The sequence below is a fragment of the Podarcis pityusensis genome (genome assembly GCF_964106645.2).
Source record: "Podarcis pityusensis genome assembly, chromosome: 17".
In the NCBI taxonomy this organism is placed as follows: domain Eukaryota; kingdom Metazoa; phylum Chordata; class Lepidosauria; order Squamata; family Lacertidae; genus Podarcis; species Podarcis pityusensis.
In genome coordinates this window covers 32530676-32552277 of record NC_138042.1, presented here as the reverse complement: position 1 = coordinate 32552277, position 21602 = coordinate 32530676, and the positions used below count along the sequence as shown (strand labels likewise).

General features: G+C 44.3%; 1 protein-coding gene across 3 annotated transcripts in view; it reads right to left on the bottom strand.

Moving 5' to 3' along the window:
* The window catches only part of CLCN1 (chloride voltage-gated channel 1), a 109872-nt gene that overhangs the window by 44862 nt on the left and 43408 nt on the right, over positions 1–21602 (bottom strand). For 2 of the 3 annotated variants that reach the window (XM_080986718.1, XM_080986717.1), the window contains exon 1: positions 17154–17521. The exons of the other annotated variant lie outside the window; for it this stretch is intronic. In XM_080986718.1, coding sequence (XP_080842844.1) covers positions 17154–17342 — 189 coding nt within the window. In that variant the 5' untranslated portion in view covers positions 17343–17521. Of the gene's footprint in view, positions 1–17153; positions 17522–21602 lie in introns of those variants that run through there. 3 annotated transcript variants of the gene reach the window in all.

The following is a 21602-nucleotide window of genomic DNA, read 5'->3' as shown; positions in this document are numbered from 1 at the left end:
ATGCAGACCGTAATCACCTGATGAATCTGAATGTGTGATCAAGCCATATTTCTGGAGAAATGTTGGGTCCAAACTAGATGCCTGTAACAGTCTCCAAACTTGTGCTTGTACTTTAAAAAATGGAAAAACTGCATTGGGATGTATAGCCCCTTTCTGTGGACCATTTTCCCCCAATTATGATGTTTTTCCATCTGTAAGGGGAAAGATATGACCACAGCCTGTGTGTGTTCTGTGTACACACAGATCCTGCTTTCTGAACAGAATGCATTCCCAGGAAAATCATTCATTAGGTGAGCGTTCACATAATGAGCTGGTGATTTCCATTATTTCAGATGGGAACATTTCTAATCTGTGATTTGTCTCCTTCTGTCCCTGGTTTCTGCCCAAAAAAGGCAAACAAAGGTGATTTGTCTGATCTCTCCTGCTCCCTGATCTTGCTAATCTCCCTCCCTACCTCCATGATTTCTGCCTGAAATGACTGCCAGTAACCCGCAAAACACAAACAACTAAAGAAGTGGGCAAACTCTGGACATTCAGATATCTGAATCAACCATTTGTGTAGCAAAGTTTGAGTATAATTCTTTGTGTTTAGATAACTGAAATTTTGCATGAGAAGTATTCTGATAGCCGGACCTGCGTGTACAATCCCTGTAACCCATGTGATCATATCCTTTACAAATCATTATCCTTTACCTCTGTGTAATTAGTTCTTTGGCATTAAAATCAACAGACCAGCCAGACACAGGAAATAAGCCAGTGCTTGCAGAGCAACAGGAAGAAAATAAGATCCATTATTTTCAAAATGACTATGGTCAACAATAAATGGAAGATGCTGAGGCTGCAGTTTAAAAAAATAATAATATCCCCCTGTGGCGATCACACAGGGTCCCCGGACGTTTGACGATCTATTGATCCCTGTGCCACCACTGTGATTGCTTCCCCACTGCCACCATCCCATTTCTCTTCAGGTAAACATGGAGTCCAGACAGTTGTTAACATCAAACCAAATAAACAAGTTTATTTTATAAGCCTTAACAAGTTTATGGTTTCAGATAATTTTTCTTGTCAGTTTCTTAATCTTAGTTTCTTTGCCGGCCTATACCTTCCTAATAACTTCTAAATGATTATCTCAACTGTCTATCTGACTCCTCTTAACAGATTCTCTCACATCAAAACTATCCCAACCCACAGACGTATCCTCACTCTCTCTTCTCTAACACCCGACTGACTCCTTAACAACACTAACTCTAACTCCTCCCCTTGGGTTCCCACTTGCCAATCACTTCACACTCATTTAACCCTTTCCTTATGACCCAGCATAATGTCACCTAGAAGGGCAACCATCACCCCCCCCCTTAAGACAGCTCACCAAATGGAGTCATCATACACAGAAAGCAATTGTTCCTCCTACTTCTGCAGAAGCTCAGAAATCATCCCAACTTTCTGTGTAAACACTTCTGTTCATATAGTCTTTCCACCACCCATGCCAGCGAAACAAAATGCAGCTGCCCTCACAGAGTGGCACGGGGTTGAGCCGCAGGGGTGGCATGAGGATACAACAGGTATCCCCCCCCCAAAAAAAATGCCCTTAAAAAATGCGCACAGGGCCACTGCCCTGGCTGCCCCACCCATGCTATGCCACTGGGATAGCAAGCCACCCACAGTCCACAAAGACTAACAGATCCAACAGATTTCCAAAATATCCAAAGGATGATGGAGAATACTATGACAACAGCTCTGTCGCTGCCCTGGTGGAGATGTGGAACGGAAGACAATCTGGAGCAATTTGACAAGGTTGCTTCTCAGCATTCTCTCCCCAAATCTCTTCACGACCTGGGCTGGGAAGAAGCTTATATCCATTTGCTGGTCTATGAGGGATGGCAATGAAGAAATCTTTATCCGCTGCTGCCATGTATCCAGTGAAGCTCATCCTTTCAGTCTTCCAGTGAAATTATCAGCCTTCTACTTACTAATATTCATTAACAAACAGAAAAAGCCAGGAGGGTATTCAACCATCTAATTTGTCCCTCAGCTGCAAAATTCACTGAGTTACTGTATTTCCCTGCATAATAGTCACAGCTTTAATGCCAATTCTTCTTTTCCAAAAAAAGGATGGTGTGGCGATTATGTGGTGAAAAACCGAGGCACAACCATTATGTGAGGAAACAATTTTTATTGCCGAACATGCTTATGTTTATGTTGCTTATTAATTGTTACTAACTGTTTTTGGTGCAATCAAGGTCTCTTGTGCCTCACTCATGGCAGATATGTCCGCCCGTCCGCTCCCCTTGCACCTTCAGCTGGTACTGAGAATGCGCTCTGAGAATGCCCAGCCACTATTGTGTGGTGAATGCTTTGGGACCGATTTCAGGGCCCGAATAAAGGGGTGCGACTATTATTAGGTGGTGACAATGATGCGGTGAAATACGGTATTTTGTTCCGGCCCCGGTCTTTCTGCCTAACCTGCCTCACAAGGTTGTTGTATGGATGCATCCAGGCAGCCCGGACCTCACCCCTCCCAACTCCTGTCAGAAGTCCATTTCAGAGGCTTCTCCCCACTGAGCAATCCACTCCTGGTGCTAATTTAAACATGGCTGTCGCTTGAAATTGCACTTCTCTGAATTTTGTGATGCAGTTCTCCAACCAAATAAATATAAAGGGACCCCTGACCACTAGGTCCAGTCATGGCCGATTCTGGGGTTGCGGCGCTCATCTCGCTTTATTGGCTGAGGAAACCAGCGTACAGCTTCCGGGTCATGTGGCCAGCATGACTAATCCGCTTCTGGTGAACCAGAGCAGCGCATGGAAACGCCGTTTACCTTCCTCCTGGAGTGGTACCTATTTATCTACTTGCACTTTGACGTGCTTTCGAACTGCTAGGTTGGCAGGAGCAGGGACTGAGCAACGGGAGCTCACCCTGTCGCGGGGATTCGAACCGCCAACCTTCTGATCAGCAAGTCCTAGGCTCTGTGGTTTAACCCACAGCGCCACCAAACATGCCCATTAAGGAAATGCAAACAGAAAAATGTATATATTGCTGAAAATGACTTCTGGGAATGCATTGTATTAGGGAAAGCTGCTTGCAAATGTGCGCATATTGGGCAAAAATGTATAGAAAAATGGGTATATTTTTGGAGAAATGTGCTCTAAAATGCCGACATCTCTTTATGAGGACTTTCTATTGAAAACACACACAAGCTGATGCAGATATGTGGTGAACCGAAGTTAAGTTTGGAAAAACAAGAAACTGAGAGAAACTGAAAACTGTCGAGATTCATCCATCCCTGATCAAAATAGCTTTCATAAAGCACACTGCTTCTGTAAGGCAGAAAGGTAAGTTGTTCAAACTAAATAAATCAATGTAAAATAAGATTTCCAACAGTAATAAATATGAAACTTATTCTTATGTTTTCAACAGACTTTTTTTTTTTTAAGGCTCATCATATCACAAAGCACAGGCAGAATACTTTAGCACTGAACCTCAGAAGGAAGTACTACTATTTTCAGCCACCAAAGAGACAAAGCCTCTCCCAGTGGGAAATAACACAGTCCTCTAGTCCAAGGCTGCAATATATTTTATAATGGGGCTCAGTGAGAAACTCTGGAGTGGCTGTGTCTTGTGCGTGATCTTCCACCTAGTGGTTCTAGGTGAGTTTTGAGTTGCAATAAAATAGAGGAGTAGTAAAAGAGGGTTTTCCACTGCAGCAAAAAAATAATAATCAAAGGGTTAGTTTCTTCCTGTTCTCCCTCTTGCTTCTTTTCTCCAATTTAATTTCTGCCCCGGGGGCTTGCAGGCAAGATTGTGGAGCCTAGGTTGGGCAGAGTTCAGGGTTCAAGGTGCTTTTCTGCTCTTGAAGTAGTGCTGTGGATCAACAGGGCTTTGAGCTAGCTGAATATGCTGTCTTACACGCCAAGTAGATTTCTGAATCCCGTTTCTCCCTTTCTTTTTGCATGGCCCCCATTTCTCGGTGAGTGGCCTGGGGAAGGATTTATTTGAGAACACACAGCTCTTTTGTCACATGCCCTTCAATAACCCAGCACTGGCTTGAACGCTCACTAGGAGGCTCGTGTTCCCCCACTAGCAAATGTCCTGAGCTCTTGGCAATTCACACCTCGCAGAACACGGCCCTCCTCCCCATCTTCTGCGCGCGCACACACACATGCTCCAAGTGCCAGGAGGAGGATGGGCGATGCTTGAATCAGCAGAACAAGACACTGCCCTTGCCACTATTGCTGGGGAGGGACAGAGAGCATTGAGCCAAATAAAACTCAGCTCCCCCGCTCTGAATCTCCTACGAAATGATGTGGGGGGTTGGTTGGTTAGGGGTAACCACACGCTGACAAATGTGACGTTGTGATTCTTACAGGGAGAGGGGAGAGCCACTGGATTTGCAAGGGTTAAGAATACATGAATCGTCTTCTGCTTATTTGCTCCAAATGTCCTCCTCCTTGCTTTTATTAAAAATAAACCATGGTGTTGGGGCTTTAAAACACAGATCCAAGCATAATGTGCAGTGGGACTCCCTGTTTGGGACATCTTCATTACTACTGATGGTTTTCACCACTCCTAAATGTACCCCAAGGGACGCGGGTGGCGCTGTGGGTTAAACCACAGAGCCTAGGACTTGCTGATCAGAAGGTTGGCGGTTCGAATCCCCGCAACAGTGTGAGCTCCCGTTGCTCAGTCCCTGCTCCTGCCAACCTAGCAGTTCAAAAGCACATCAAAGTGCAAGTAGATAAATAGGTACCACTCCAGCGGGAAGGTAAACGGCGTTTCTGTGTACTGCTTTGGTTCACCAGAAGCGGCATAGTCATGCTGGCCACATGACCCGGAAGCTGTATGCTGGCTCCCTCGGCCAATAAAGCGAGATGAGCGCCGCAACCCCAGAGTCGGCCATGACTGGACCTAGTGGTCAGGGGTCCCTTTACCTTTAAATGTACCCCCTATTTCCTTTTCTGCACAGGGATAGCAATGTGGTGCCCCTCTGATGCTGTTGGACTCCCGTCAGCCCCATCCAGCGAGGACAAGTGGTCTGGGATTGTGCACACTGTAATCCAAGATGCCTCCTTCCTGTCTGGATGGAGAACAGAGAGTCGTGTATTCGGGTGTGTGCAGAAACAAGCTTACTATACAAAGGTAAAAATTAATATCTGTTGTTCCACCCACTTTGGGCCTGCCCCACATACCGCTGATGAATGGCTCACAGATGGATGTCACATATATAAAAGGTTTTTATATAAAGTCACATACTTTATATTAAAGTCACACACACACACACACACACACACACATATATATATATATAAAAGGATGTCACATAGAGGAGGGAGAAAGGTTGTTTTCTGCTGCTGCAGAGAAGCGGACACGGAGCAATGGATCCAAACTACAAGAAAGAAGATTGCACCTAAACATTAGGAAGAACTTCCTGACAGTAAGAGCTGTTCGACAGTGGAATTTGCTGCCAAGGAGTGTGGTGGAGTCTCCTTCTTTGGAGGTCTTTAAGCAGAGGCTTATGTCAGGAGTGCTCTGATGGTGTTTCCTGCTTGGCAGGGGGTTGGACTCGATGGCCCTTGTGGTCTCTTCCAACTCTATGATTCTATGGTTGCCCTGCAGGTCCTTGGGCTGAAGGTTCCTCCCTCTTGAAATAAGCCATCATTTTTCAAAAGGGTGGGCAATCTTTTTCCCCACTTTTCTTCTTTTAAGGGTTCCATTTCCTCGTCAGCAGTATGCTAGGGCACATTCCCATGCCACCAATGTGTGGAGCCCTCCTCATATAACCATAGAGTTGAAAGGGACCACGAGGCTCATCTAAGTCCAACCCCTAGCAATGCAGAAATCTTTTGCCCAACGTGGGGTTCGAACCCACGAACCTGAGGTTAAGATTCTCATGCTCTACCGACTGAGCTCTATTAACAGTTGGTGGGGTGTTTGCATGCCAGGAAGGGGCAGAGCCAAAGCCAAGGACGGGCAGAACTAACCTGCAACAAACACCTCAGTACATTAATTTTCACCGTGGCTACCTCAGTGAATGATTCCGAATCCTCTGTAGATTTATTCAAAAGTAAGCCCTACTGTACTTGATAGAGTTACTCTCAAGGACTGCCCACACTCCCGCTTGTCCCATGCATAGAAGGCATGGGTCCAAGCAGTTTTTCGCCTATCCCGTGCTTTCTAGACACAGGTCTGAGCGGTTTTACACTTGTCTCACTGCTTTCGCAGGGAAAACAGGCTCTTTAGTGCTAAATTGGAGCCAACAACCATCTGCGGAAAACCTGGTTGCCATTTGCTCCAATTCAGCACTAAAGAGCAGGTTTTCCTGGGGGAAAGCAGCAGGACAAATGAAAGCCTGGATGAGCCTTCAAATAAGTATACACAGATTTTTATTTTTATTTTTATTTTTATTATTATTATTTTAGTAGAATGGACCAATACAACTACTGTTCTGGAAAGCAAGTGAAAATAATTCCTTTCTGACTTTACTATGTCACAAATACACACATGCACATGGTGGAAGCCTACCAACTCATTCCCAGAGAGCTTGAAAACAATGACTTCTTTTCCCCCAAGTCAATCGGGAATAAAGTAAAAAGTCATCAATATATCAAATAAAATATTGACCCTTCTGATTGTTTTTAAACTGCATAGAAAGAGGAGAAAAACACTCTTTAAAGCCAAGAAATATAGAGGAAACAAAGAGGGAGGGAGGAAATATGATGGGATAGAATAAGAAAGCAGCTTCAGGAAGCATTGCAAACAGCATAAAATGTGACTACCTATGATGTTGACCTAACTATGATGATGCAGCAATAAACAACTATAAAAACAAAACAAAAACAAAGTCCTTATACTGTACTTATACACTGTAATCCATTGTGCCTATGACAGGCATTGATGGTGTCTTAAAACATACGTACTAAAGCATGCTTAGCTGAGGACTAAATCGTACTCCTACAGCTGCATACATACTTTAAAGCACAACTGAAGCACCATTCTTTCCCCTCTAAGAATTCTGGGCACTGTAGTTTGTTAAGGATTGCTGGGAACTCTTATCTCTCTGAGGGGTAAACTACAGCACCCAGAATTCTTTGCAGGGGAGACCGTGTTTTGAATGTGCTTTAAAGGTACAGTGTGTGCGCACACATTCAGCTATCACAGAATATATAAAACACAGAATATAAAACACCTATATTTAGAATAGAAAATACAGAATATAAAAACATCTGTATAGGCCAGTGGTGGGGAACCTGCTGAAAGTGGGATATATGTGGTTCCCAGCCTCATTTCATGCAGAAGGGAAGGGAGGGAAAGAGTCAGAGACAGAGAGTCCACGTGCTGTTTTCCTTTCCTCTCTCCCCATCTCCCCTCTCTACTGTAGGTTTGGAATATTGGAAAACTTCTATTAACTTTTTTTTATAAAGGTGCTTGTGAATGAATAAACAAATTCTTGCATGTATGCCCAAATTGAACCTCAGGTTTCTGGATTTTATGATAGATGAGTAAGTACTAATTGAGGGGAGGGTGACAACAAGACAAAGTACCAATATCCTCAAGCATTAAAAGGGCAAAAATGTAAAGGACCCCTGGACAGTTAAGTCCAGTCAAAGGTGACTCTGGGGTTGCGGCGCTCATCTCACTTTCAGGCCGAGGGATCCGGCGTTTGTCCACAGACAGCTTTCCAGGTCACGTTGCCAGCATGACTAAACCGCTTCTGGCGCAATGGAACAACACAACAGAAACCAGAGCGCACGGAAACACCGTTTACTTTCCTGCCGCAGAGGTACCTATTTATCTACTTGCACTGGCGTGCTTTCGAACTGCTAGGTTGGCAGGAGCTGGGGCAGAGCAACGGGAGCTCATTCTGTCACGGGGATTTGAACTGCCGACCTTCTGATTGGCAAGCCTAAGAAACTCGGTGGTTTAGACCACAGTGTCACCCGCATCCCCCATCAAGCATTAACCCACTAGTGTGGAAGGGAAACATGGAGGTGGATTCTGGAGGAATAAAACTCAAAGCACTCATGTGGGGATGAAGGCACTTAAACCCACATGTGGAAACAGCAACCCGTGTATGTGTGGATATGCCCTAGTGTATGCCCTAGTTTGACCAAACTACGGGAGGCAGTGGAAGACAGGAGTGCCTGGCGTGCTCTGGTCCATGGGGTCACAAAGAGTTGGACACGACTAAATGACTAAACAACAACAACAATGCCCTAATCTGAAACTCTCTAACACTTACACTGGAATAAATCCAGTAGGACTTGCATACAAATAAATCTGAATAAACCACTGTGTGTCTCTATTTCTCTTACTTGCTGAGTTGAAAGGGAGAATATGTTGGACCTGGAATTGGACCTAGAAACAGGCTGGGGCATCCATCAAGGAGACCAAGCAAGCTTTTATGCCAAAAAAACAGGTCTGAAACATGATTGAAATAGATGTAGATAACTGGTCTCATTCAGGAGCAACTGGACTTGAACTGCAACCAACCACTCAAGCACCTTGCCCAGGAAGGCAACATTTGGAATTTGCCAATATTTATTACAATCTTCTGTGTCTCAGAAGGACTTTTTCATTAGCGGATGTACGACTCCCTCATCTAGGGCAGCCGGGTCTTTCCCCACTTATGAGGTATTCACTATCTCCCTGGTCCAGCTGATCAAAGTTACTCCAGACTTGATGTTATATGCCGGGAAGGGCAAAGGTAGGGCATGTAGAGGTACATCTGTCCATACTGGTTCTATACCACATTAAGCTCAATAACAAGCTTTCGTCCATGTTTGGCGAGACACACTGTGAGTCATCTACCACCTTGTGTTCAAGCCGCCTCCCAAACTGCTTCATAGCTTAGAGCTTTCCAGTGAATTAGGGAGCCAGCTGGACCTTTCTCAGTGGAAGAGGATATTTGGATCAAGTACATCTATATTGCCCTAACTTCACAGGGAGACCAAGGCATCAACAGTACTGTACAGTATTGGAAATCCTGCAGGAGCTCTCAGAAGCCTCTGAGATGCCACCATCTTCCAGGGTCCAGCAGCCCTTCAGAACAGAATAGTCATGCAAAAGAGAGAGCGCAAAATTTCAAAGATGCTAAGAAGAACAGGTTCTTTAGTCATGCAATATGCCCAGTGTGTTTTGCCCCAAACACTTTTGTCAAGGGCTTCTCTTAAAAGATAAAAAGTAACATTTATTGGACAATTGTTAAAACCACACTTAACAATTAAAAAATTAGATTCTATGTAAGGCCAATGAAAAAACTATTTTAAACTAAAAACAGCTGTAAAACACAGTCACATAACTTTTTTCTTTTCTTTCTTACTTCTTAACCAGTCAGTCTCAAAAGTTTCCAGAACTGGTCCTATTGAATATTTTTCAAGACAATAACGCACACTCACGCTACAAAGAACTCATAAGCCACCTACTCTTAGCAGCCAGGAACATCATAACTAGACTCTGGAAGGACCTATCAGGAGTGAACCTGGACCACTGGTACCAAACCGTATGGGAAACAGCCCTACTAGAAAAGCTAACCAACAAATTGAAACTAGAAACTCATCTGAACATAATAAAGGAATCAACAAAACACCCACTACCACCATGAGTGTAGCCAGGATTTATTTTAGGGGGAGTAGGCCTTTTGTTGGGGGGCAGAACCTCAGTTAGCTATTTTTAATTATTTTTATTGATTGGGGGCAGCTGCCCCTCCCTGCCCCCTTGGCTATGCCCATGACTACCACTAGACCACCCTTTTCTGAACCAGATAAGAAAACTGTCCCTTGGTTGTCTTGGCTGCCAGGAAATCTGGAGTCTTCCAAACAAGGCAGCGATGACATAAATTTTGAGGGTCCAGTGAAAAATACAGACTGGAGCTCCATAACACCCAACCACATATTACATCCATTAGCTCAGGTAGGTAGTTTGTTAGGAGTACAACTTTTCCTATTTGAGGATCACGCAGCAATAATCATGTGAGGGAGGAAAGCTGGACCCCGCACACTCACCCCACCCCCTCCACTGGTCCCTCCCCAATTTCCTCTGTGCATTCGGGGCATGCCCCCCCCCCCCCAATATATGGAAAGAGCTGGTGAGATGTGCAAGGCGCATGTATGCAGCATTACTTATCTCCTTTTTGTGTGATCTTAAACACCTGGATAGGGCTAAAGAGAACCTCCAATCTGTTTTGTGAGATCAGGGCACAGTACAAGCCTTCAAAACTGGAACTCATCTGGACCAGAAGGCAGGTGAGGAAAGGCCTCTGCCTGCACCAGCCTTCCCCAAACTGCTGCCCTCCTGATGTTTTAGACTATTACTTCCATTTGCGGGTGGCACTGTGGTCTAAACCACTGAGCCTCTTGGGCTTGCCAGTTAGAAGGTCAGCAGTTCGAAACCCTGCAACGGAGAGAGCTCCTGTTGCTCTGTCCCAGTTCCTCCCAACCTAGCAGTTTGAAAGCACACCAGTGCAAGCAGACAAATAGGTATGGCTGTGGCAGGAAGGTAAACAGCATTTCCGTGCGCTCTGGTTTCCGTCACAGTCTCCCGTTGCACCAGAAGGAGTTTAGTCATGCTGACCACATGACCCGGAAAGCTGTCTGCGGACAAATGCTAGCTCCCTCGGCCTGAAAACGAGATGAGAACCACAACCCCATAGTCACCTTTGACTGGACTTAAACGTCCAAGGGTCCTTTACTTTTTTACCTTAATTACTCCCATTATCCCTGGGCATGTCTTATAGCAAAAAACACACACACAACCCCACCATCCTTCAGTGGCTATGTTCTCCCTCCATTGACAGAGAATTTAGTTGTCCTTCCTCCCCCCTCCCAGATGCTGGGAACCACAAATGTGGAGAGTGCTGTTGCACTCAGGTGTCCTGCCTACAGATTTCAAATAGGCATTCTGGTTGGCCACAGGGAGAGCAAGATGGTGATCCAGATGGGGCCTGTGGCCTGATCCAGCATACTCCTCTTACATTCTCAAGCCTGGAAAGCCATAGAAATACTCTTTTTGGGGGGAGGAAGGACAACTTAATTCATTATTTTAAAGCTTTAGTAAATTATATAGCTTTGACACAGATTGACTTTACATCCATGTTTCCGAACCTTGGGTCTCTCAACTGTTTTTGGACTACAACTCCCATCATCCCTGACCACTGGTCCTGCTAGCTAGGGACAATGGGAGTTGTAGTCCAAAAACAGCAGGGGGGGGGGTATTGTTCCATACTGATTGATAAGCCCCACTCGGTCACAAATATATCATTAAGTTCACCACAAAAATCCTGGGTATAGCCTGGAAAGGATGTGACTCAAAAAAACAACTACCCTCTTCTGATCAATACTGAAAATCAGTCCAACTGCTTCTCCCGCATGCGAGCTCTATAATATTGTGCTTGCAAGTTCTAAAGAGAGCTTTTGCAGTATGTTGTTATGCCACGGCGTGGGCACAGGGCCAGAAAGGGCCTGCAAAAATTGCAGGAGATCCTTGGACAGCAGCTGGTGAGACTGACCTGAGGAGAAAGATTAAAAGAGCTGGCTAAACGATGACTAAGAAGCAATATGATAACGGCCCACAAATATCCGAAGGGTGTAAACACCAAGCAGGGAGAAGCTGAAATTGTGAGTAAAAATGCAAAAAGAAAATAAGGATAAATGCACACATTGCTACCCGGTATATTAAATAACCAGTTCTTAATACCAGAGACTGCTGAACTGCAGGATGTAGTTACACTGGAACGGGGAAAACCCTAGCACTTGAGTTGACTCCGATGCAGCCTGAAGATATAAGCGCTGTGGGTGGTGATGACCTCACAAGGTTTTTCATTTACTATTCTCGTCTTGGGCTCCACACACAGCAGCGGGTACACAAAGTTCAGACCCCTTTCCATTCTTCTCAGCCTGATCCGTGAGCTCCTTCTCTCTCCTGATCCTGAACTCCTCCTCACCCCTTGCAGTAGCTCTCCAAGAGCACATGAGGCCAATGTTTATTGCTACACAACCTTGCCGATTGCTATTTCTGTCCTGGGCTCCCCCCATACCTCTGCCATTGCTCTTCGCCTTTTATTGCTTAACCCTTCGTTAGCAATGCACACACACTTCCTCTTGGGACTTTGAACTGGGAGTCAAAGCAGCCAGGGCGGGGGTGAATAATTATTTTTTCCAGTATCCTTAAATACTAAGTCAAGTCTGCAAACTGAGTAACTAAATAATAGTGACATTGCTTTCTTCATTTTCCCCACTGTTGTTTCCTACACCTCCATTCGGCAGTTCTCTTCCCCTAGCTGAGAGAATTCTCCATTTTTCATTTCTAGAATCAGTTTTAGAGGTGCATCAAAAACTCTCAGGTTTAATTTTTTTAAAACCAGAAATACTAGTGGAATAGCATCCCCACGACCACTGCACTGATATTTAATTAAACTGTGTGAATATTCACACATTAACCCACTTTACAGGAGGTGGGCAGAGCGCTTCTTCCACTCGCATCTTGCATATGCTCCAAGTGTCCCTATTTTCCAGAGGCTGTCCCGGAATTACGAAAGCCATCCTAGCTTCTGATTTGATCCAAGGATATCCCTATTTGCCCAGCCAGTGCTACTGCCACCGATCTTGCAAATGAGCCAGCACTTGACCTGAGTGGTGATGGCAGCAGCAGAGGAGGCTGCAAGGGAGCATCCCATCGCCTCTCCTTGACCACCACTTCCAGTTTCCTCCTTTGGGCAGCTTGAAGCAGCTGCTGGAGGGTGGATGAGTAGGAGGGGAGGTTGTGGCCACTGAATCCCAGCCCTGTGTGATGTGCCGGCTCAGAGGGGCAGGCAGAGAGCAGGGCCACACTGGCCAGGAAGAAAGGGGGAGTAGAGTGGAGCGCAAGAAGTCTTGATTTTATATATTTATATATACAGTGGTACCTCTGACCCGGAAGCTTTATGCCGGCTCCCTCGGCCAATAAAGCGAGATGAGCTAATGGTCATGGGTCCCTTTACATTTACCTTTACCTTAGAGGTCCGTTCTTAACCTGAAACTGTTCTTAACCTGAAGCACCACTTTAGTTAATGGGGCCTCCCACTGCTGCGCGATTTCTGTTCTCATCCTGAAGCAAAGTTCTTAACCCGAGGTACTATTTATGGGTTAGCAGAGTATGTAACCTGAAGTGTCTGTAACCCGAGGTACCACTGTGTGTGTGTGTGTGTGTGTGTGTGTGTATAAAGGTAAAGGACCCCTGACACTTAAGTCCAGTCGCGAACGACTCTGGGGTTGTGGCGCTCATCTCACTTTACTGGCCGAGGGAGTTGACATTTGTCTGCAGACAGTTTTTCCAGGTCATGTGGCCAGCATGACTAAGCTGCTTCTGGCAAAACCAGAGCAGCGCACGGAAACGCCGTTTACCTTCCCACCAGAGCGATACCTATTTATCTACTTGCATTGCGTGCTTTTGAACTGCTAGGTTGGCAGGAGCTGGGACAGAGCAACGGGAGCTCATCCCATCGCGGGGATTCGAACTGCTGAGCTTCTGATTGGCAAGCCCAAGGCTCAGTGGTTTACACCACAGTGACACCCGCATATATATATATATATATATATATATATATATATATATATATATTGCATTGTGAATCCACATCTAATCTTGCCCCCTCCTAAAATTTATTTATTGGTGTGTTTTTCTTTTTATAAATCTATCAAAGAATAGAATAAATCAGGATTAAGGGATTTTCTCAGGATGGCGGAGGGTGTCTGTGCTGTGTCCCGTTGATGTTGTGGTGGTGGAAATGCTCAGGGCGGGGGGCAAATATGGGGGGTCGAGGAGGGTCAGTGGAGAGTGAGAAATGTCCCTATTTTCATCTGAGGAATGTTGGAGGGTATGCTCTTGCCCAATCAGGGATCACGGAGTGAATGGAATGATGTGATAACATTGCATAGCAAATCAGATCTGGTTTGGTTAATGAATGTGAACATTTTCACAAGGAGTGCTGGAAGATAACTTTTTAAAGGAGGGGTTTTTTGTGACTGCTGATTACCTGGAGTATGATTTCTGAGATAAAAATATTTTAGCATCAAAATGATGCTTCAACGAGGCATATGAAATTTTTGACTTGTGCACATACTTGCCTACCTGCAAATATGTAAATAGTGTAAAATGTATTTGATATGTATTACAAAGGTGATTAGCTGTACAAAGAGACCTGTTTCTGCACACAGAACTCGTGGCTGGTGCTGTTTCTTTAGATTCTGTTGGGTTTAATTCTGATGAAGTATCAGTTTCCTTATTCGCATGCCAATGGGTTCTCAATGAGTTGGCTGATGAATGTAAGTCAATGAAGGAAGAAGGCCCTTGATTATCAAAGGGATGTTGTCAAGACTCTTCTCAGCTGCACTCAGATCCCGATGCCTCATAGAACTGCCACATTCAGTTACCAAAAAAATGAATGAATGATTACCAATTCCCACTTCAAACAAAATATTCCCAGGAAACCAGCCTAAGTACCGTATTTTTCGCTCTATAAGACACACCAGACCACAAGACGCACCTAGTTTTTGGAGGAGGAAAACAAGAAAAAAAATATTCTGAATCTCAGAAGCCAGAACAGCAAGAGGGATCGCTGCGCAGTGAAAGCAGCAATCCCCCTTGCTGTTCTGGCTTCTGAGATAGCTGCACAGCCTGCATTCGCTCCATAAGACGCACACACATTTTCCCTTACTTTTTAGGAGGGAAAAAGTGAGTCTTATAGAGCAAAAAATACGGTAATTTATGAGAGCTTCATCTAATCAGCATTCATCCATGCTGCTTTTACACAGTGCACCAATTTGCAAAGCCCCAGAATATGTGAATTCTAGTTGCAAAACTTGCCCATGTCCAAAATGCACCTAAGGCTACATATGTGAAGCAGTCGTGACATTCTTAGCCAAGCTGTGCCTTCCATCCTCCTAGAGCCTCTTTCCCCCATTCAACATATAAACCTCACCCAAGTCATTAAAAAACAGAGCCATTCTCATGGACCAGCGTAGTCTGCTTTGGGCATTAAAAATTCAAAACACGCCACCATGCCCCCTTCACCCTGACTTTGCTGTGATGAGCAAGCTCTAAAGGGAGGCTTACAAACATGTTCACCTGAATGCACTTCCAACCTGATTAAGAACCCATTATGCAGGGATCACATGGAAGCATGTTTGTGCACACAGGCAAATACATTTATTAACCCCCTTTAGACTTTGCTGCTCAGCATGGCAAAGGCAGCGTTGGCAAACGTGCCTCTTATTCTGAATATTGCAATGCCTGAAGAGGACTTGTAGTCTGCTGGTTAGAATGATGGGTTTGAATATGGGGGACAAGTTCCAAATCCCTCCTACTTTCTGGGTAGCTTGGGGATAGGCCCTATTTCTCAGTCTAGCCAAGCCATGGGGCTCCCAATACAGTTTCTGTGGGCAGAATTGTGCCACTGAGCACTTTCCTTGGTGCCTGCAAAGCTTCCAAGTTCCTAAGGAGATGAAGGCGGATATCTTATTCTCCCTTGAAAAGTACATGAAGATGAAAGAGGAAGCGGTAAGGATGATACTTGTTCCCACTTCCTCTTTCAGCTCCATATGCTTTTCAAGGCCCAGATAACCATCGTGGAAGATGATCAGAGAGTGGAACGACCTAGTGGATTGGAGGAAATGAGGAAAATGAGAGAAATCTGGTAGACTAGGTGGAGGAAAAGCGAGTGACACAGGACTCAGGAAACAGAGAACAGACTGCAAGATACTCTTTATTGCCTCCCTTTCTCTCACACACAAGTTGGACCCAGTAAAATCGATCCTCTAGAAATTGTTTATTTTCTTTCATGGGTCTCTCCCCTCACCCCCCAACCACCACCACAGACCATAAAAATCATGGATCTAGTGTTTTCCAGCTTTGCCTTGGTATAAAACCATGGATCCAAGGAAGATCCTTATGAATCGACGTAACTTTGAAGGGAGTCTTTCAAAGTCACCATAAAATCATAACTCGCCTCTTTGTACACAGATGCATCCTGTTGGTAATTTTGCTGCTATCCATCCAAGAGAATCCATACCAAAATACCAAACACTGAATCTGTGTTGTTTACTGTGCTATCTACGGATGTAAGCTTTAATTTGACAGTAGGGGGGGTTGGGGGGGAGACTGAAAAATTAAAAAAACCTCAAGGGATTCTATTTAAATTATACAGGTTCCAAATTTTACCCATGCACCTCGGAAAAGCATAGTGTGTGCTTTGTGTGTCTACGTCTATTCTTCCAATCTTTTTCTCCAAGGCAGTGAGAGGCTGACCCTTGGATTGGGGGAGAGAACTGACCAGAAGCGATGGTACCCATGGCACTTGTTCAAAAATCCAAACGTGAAATAGGCCCAAATTGGTTGGCGACCCCTGGCCTAATCTATCGCACAGAATTGTTGTAAGGCAACAGCATCACTCTGCGCTTGTTGGACTGAGCTACAAATAACACACTAACAAGATCCTCAGAAGCAAAATACATCCACTTGATATAGAAAGGTGAAAGGACTGAACAGGCTGATCTTTGCTGTGCATAACACCTATATCATTGACTACTTTATACTACGTTTTATTTTAGCATCTCAAGGCCAGATTCTTACTTCCCACACCGAGAACTCCAATGTGGCCTGGTTCCCCTGACCAGCTCCTAAAACCACTACAGAGGACTGGCCATGTCAACCACACCCCGTGTTAAAGCAAAATCCCAAAGTCTTCTACATCACAACCTTCCAAGTTCATAAACAACCTTTCCAAAATTCTGACACTGAATATATGTAGAAAGAGTCTGGTGAAAGGCGGGTAATAATAATAATAATAATAATAATAATAATAATGGTCCCTGTACCAGATAAGATTGAACTGTGGCCCAGATGTTCAGGTCTGGACTTTTCCTTCCACGCCATCTCCAAGGAATCCATTTGATTGCTGTGGGCGCCGTGGTAGAAATTACTAACACTTCCATTCAATATATTACAGCGAGACAGCCATCTTTCCCATATCGTACATACATGCCTCCTGGTTCACCTGGTGCTCAGCAAATTTTAAGCAAAAAAACTTTAGCAAAGATTTTAGCCTGCCCTCAGGACCAGCATGCATGTGATGGGCTCCATTCTGACACATCCGCCTATGATTATTCCATAACATCTACCCTACCTGCACGTGGTTGAGGGTCTTCTCCTGGTACTGCACGCCGTCCCCAGTTCCCCCGGTCTCGTGCCCCGCCTCGGATGGGATCCCATAACTGGTGCAATTTTCATAGTGCATGTAGTCGTACTGGGGGGCACCGCCCCACAACGCTGGGCCCTTCTTGGCGTCATCCGCCTTGTGCTCCGAATGCTCCATTGCGCTATACTCGACTTCTTCTGAGCTGGGACACGGGTGCTGCAGGACGAACGCCGAGCCCCACAAGCTGTTTGGCCCAAGGCATGGCCTCTTGTCTGCCGACCTCTCCTTCCCTATCCCTTATGTCTTTCTCACTTTCTTCTCTTCCTAGCCCCCAAAGGCGTCTGGGGTAGTGATAGCTGGGTTTAACTATATTTAGAACAACCTTCTTCTGTCACATGACCCCCCCCCCACCAAAGCCACATCTGATCTGAGCAAGAGGCATTAACTCGGCCTGGATTGAATATCAGGTGTGTGACAGGAGGGAACCCTGAAGGAGCGGGGGTGGGGAGCAGAAGGCAGCAATGAGGGAGATAGGAAGAAGCAGCCGGGCAATGCAAGGCCGGCAGGATGGGAGGGAAGCACACAGAGTTCTCTTCTTGCTCACGGTAGTCAGTCTTCCCCTCTGCATATTTACGTAGTCATACGCTAGGATACGCATTGGTATTGGCAGTTCATTACGTCGGCTCCTAAAGTCCAAATAACAGCACAACTAACGCATACCCTACAGCATATCTCAATGAAAATAGGGAAACTCTATTCCATTATTATTATTATTATTATTATTATTATTATTATCATCATCATACCCCACCCATCTGACTGGTTTCCCCCAGCCACTCTGGGTAACTTCCAACATCTATAAAAACATAATAAAACATTAAAAACATTCCCTATACAAAGTTGCCTTCAAATATCTTCTTTAAAAGCATGGGTTGGCAAACTAAGGCCCAGGGGCCAGATCCAGCCCAATCGCCTCCTAAATCCGGCCCGCGAACAGTCCGGGAATCAGCATGTTTTTACATGAGTAGAATGTGTGCTTTTATTTAGAATGCACCTCTGGGTTGTTTGTGGGGCATAGGAATTCGTTCATTCCCCCCCCCCAAAAAGGAGGAGGAACAGGGCTTTCTCCGCACCCCACCCCACCCCACATCCCCATGCTTCCTCTAAGTCTGCTCTGGAGGGTCATGACAACAACTAGGGAACGGATAATATTTAAGAATTATGTAAAACTTTATTGTACAAATAGCTCCATATTAGCAGAAATTTGTAAAGAAAAAGATCAAAAGAATGTATATAAAGCAGAAAGAAATGATATTATATAATGTAAACCTGTGTAAAAAAGAATGTTATATCAAACAGTGTAATGAGAAGGATGGGAAGGATTGCGTCGATGAGTACTTTTACTATGTAAATAACTTTGTCTTTTCTTTCTTTGTTTCTTATTTTTGTTACTTCTTTATTTTTTCCTTGCTTTATACATTTTCTATTTTATATACTTTTCTTTTTTTCTACCTGTTAAGAAATAGTACATAATGTTTGTATAGACATGCAATTTTTTTAATCAATAAAGAATATTTTTTAAAAAAAACAAACCAACCCCAGGGCACTTGTGCAAGTCAGCTCAAATTTCCAGCTAGAGGAGGAACAGGGCTTTCTTCCCCATCCCCTGCCCCCTGCATCCCCATGCTTCCTCTAAGTCTGCTCTGGGGGGTCATGAGAACCCCCGCAAAACTGCCCCGGGGGGAGGAGAGGGAATATTGTTTTATCTAACAAGCAGAAATGTTTGCGCTGATGAAACAATCAAATCAGAGCAGGGTTGAATTCCACGCATGGTGTGTAACGCAGCTCTGGTTCCTGCAAAAAGAACAACTAAACTGAGGTGTCATGACAGGATCCTCAAAGATACATTTTTGAAAGCAAGGTTACCTGAATTTTGCTTGACATTATTAAAATCTGTCGGCATTTCGCATCCTGAGTTTGCTAATGAAGCAATACCTGTGCTACTGCCATTTGGTAGCACATACATTTTGCAAAACAGGCTGTTTAGCAATGACTGTTATGAAGAGAAAATGCAACGGCAGGCCGTAGATCAATAATGATCTGAGACCATGTCTGACACCCATCAAACCTCACATTGGCCTAATCATTGGCAAAATGCAAGCTGTTCCACCGATACTTGCCCAAATGGGCTTTATTGTGAATAAAACTATTAAAAATATACATATTTGTGTAGCTGTATGCTCTTAGAATAAATGTTTATCGCTTATGAAGAAATATCATGCAATAAGATCATTGGTGTTCTTACACTCCCCCCCACAAACAACTGTGATTAACTTTGCCTTCCATTGAGCCATGTAATCGGCTTTGTGTTTCCAGCTCCAGACCCATTGAAGAACATCTCATCCAGTTCAATCTTTGAAAAACAACTTTGAAAAACTTTTTCATATTCTCCAGTGTGCTACCCTTGCCGTTCTGTGATTGCACGGGGTTGCCGTTCTGTGATTGGACTTACGCTACTTGTTGAACGGTTCGTTTATCCAGTCTGTATAACATTTCCTGCACATGTAACTTGTTAAGATACAGCTGTACATTTATCCACTCCGTGTTTACAGTATCTCCAGGCTTTGTCTTGCATATGGCACCTTAGTATGTTTGTTGTTTGAATAGTTACAAGTCTATCTCTATTCTAGCTATTATTCTAGTAAATTTGGTTTTATACTTATAAGCCAGTTTGTGGTGTTGTTGTTTTGTACGATAAATACATCATCGAATTCCACATATAAAAGGGGAATTCTTTGCTTGCATACCTCAAGCAATGTTTTTACCTTTCTTTGCTTTTAAATTGTTCTTAACTTGTTTACACTATTTTGTACGGGTTTTTGTTTTTGTTTAATGTTGTAAACAACTTTAGATATATTTTTATGATTAGATAGTATATAAATATTTTTATAAATAAATAAGAGAAAAACAATATAAATGGTTATGAAATAGACATACCTGCAATTAAAACGTATGAAACTGATGGCTGCCAAGGATGTAAGGTCCAAAATTCACTTGTCAACAAACTGATGGGTCATCATACCATAAAGGCTAGGAAACACTGAGGTAGAGTGTCTATTGATTGTCAGAATGCCACTATCCACCCAGTCCCCAGACTCTATGGTTCTCTGCTTAAAGGAGCAGCACATGTTCTGTTAAGTTGTGGGTGAACATATCAGACGACACAGCGATTCTTCAAACAGCTCTTGTTTATTCACAGGCCAGAACAGAACTGAACTGAAGGGTTCAGCCAGCCTGCTTATATAGAGCTCCAGTACAACGTAACTGTAACAACTTTCTGTAACTATCCAATCACTGAACGTCACTTTCGATCCCTTATTTGCATATGTGGCCCTGAACTATCTACAGTATCCCCCTGCTGGCCCAGGGTGAGAACTTCAGTACATAACATGTTCTTTGCTGCTTCTTTAAACCCATAGGTGTACCCCTATGGGTACAACTGACCCCAGTGCTGTCGTCTAGTGCTGGCTTCCCCAACACAGACTTTCCCCCCTTCTCACTCTGTTTTCTATTATATACACTTCTATCTGCAGCAGCTGGGAAGGGACCCGCTCACTTATTTGCTTAGCTGTGAGAAGAATGAAGGGCACATTTTTTCCACCCTGATGGCCCACTGACAGCTCTTGAACCTGCTCATGACTTGGCCTGTCTGTAAACAAGACAGCTCTTACAAGGGCAATTAATAGGAAGAAAAGAGGAAGTGAGTGTGAGACCCCCAGATCATATTCCAAGCAGGAATTGTGTGCAGGGAAAGAAGACCCCTCTGCCAATGAGCAATTTTCAGCACCTCTTTTTTATCTCTTGATCCCAAAGAGAGTATGACACAAAGACAGTGGCAGCACCAGGGGGAGAAAAATTGTAGCAGGCACATAGGGGGAGAAAAATACATTTTTGTGCCAGTGAACTTGGTCCCCACATGTTGGGGGGGGGTGGAGGGATAAAGATTTTGGGGCATTTTTCCTGCAGGAATACTTGTCTCCTGCTCATCCTCCCCCCACTTGCCCCTCTGATGCTGTCTATGCATAAGCAGCAAAACTTCCAACAACTGGTTAGAAGCTGATTTACACTAAAGTGACAATAATTTCTGCTTCCCAGTTTGCTAACAGCAGCAACAACAAAATACCCCCCCCCAATACTCTGAAATGAAGAAAACATAGGGTGACCTGTGGATTTTTTTGCATGGAAGGAACATGGGCTCCATTCAGTACCAGTACAGTGGTACCTTGGTTCTCAAATGCCTTGGCACTCAAACAACTTGGAAGCCAGACACTGCAAACCTGGAAGTAAATGTTCCGGTTTGTGAACTTTTTTCGGAAGTCGAACATGCTCCATTTTGAGTGTTATGCTTCCGATTTGAGTGTTATGCTGAGTTTTTTG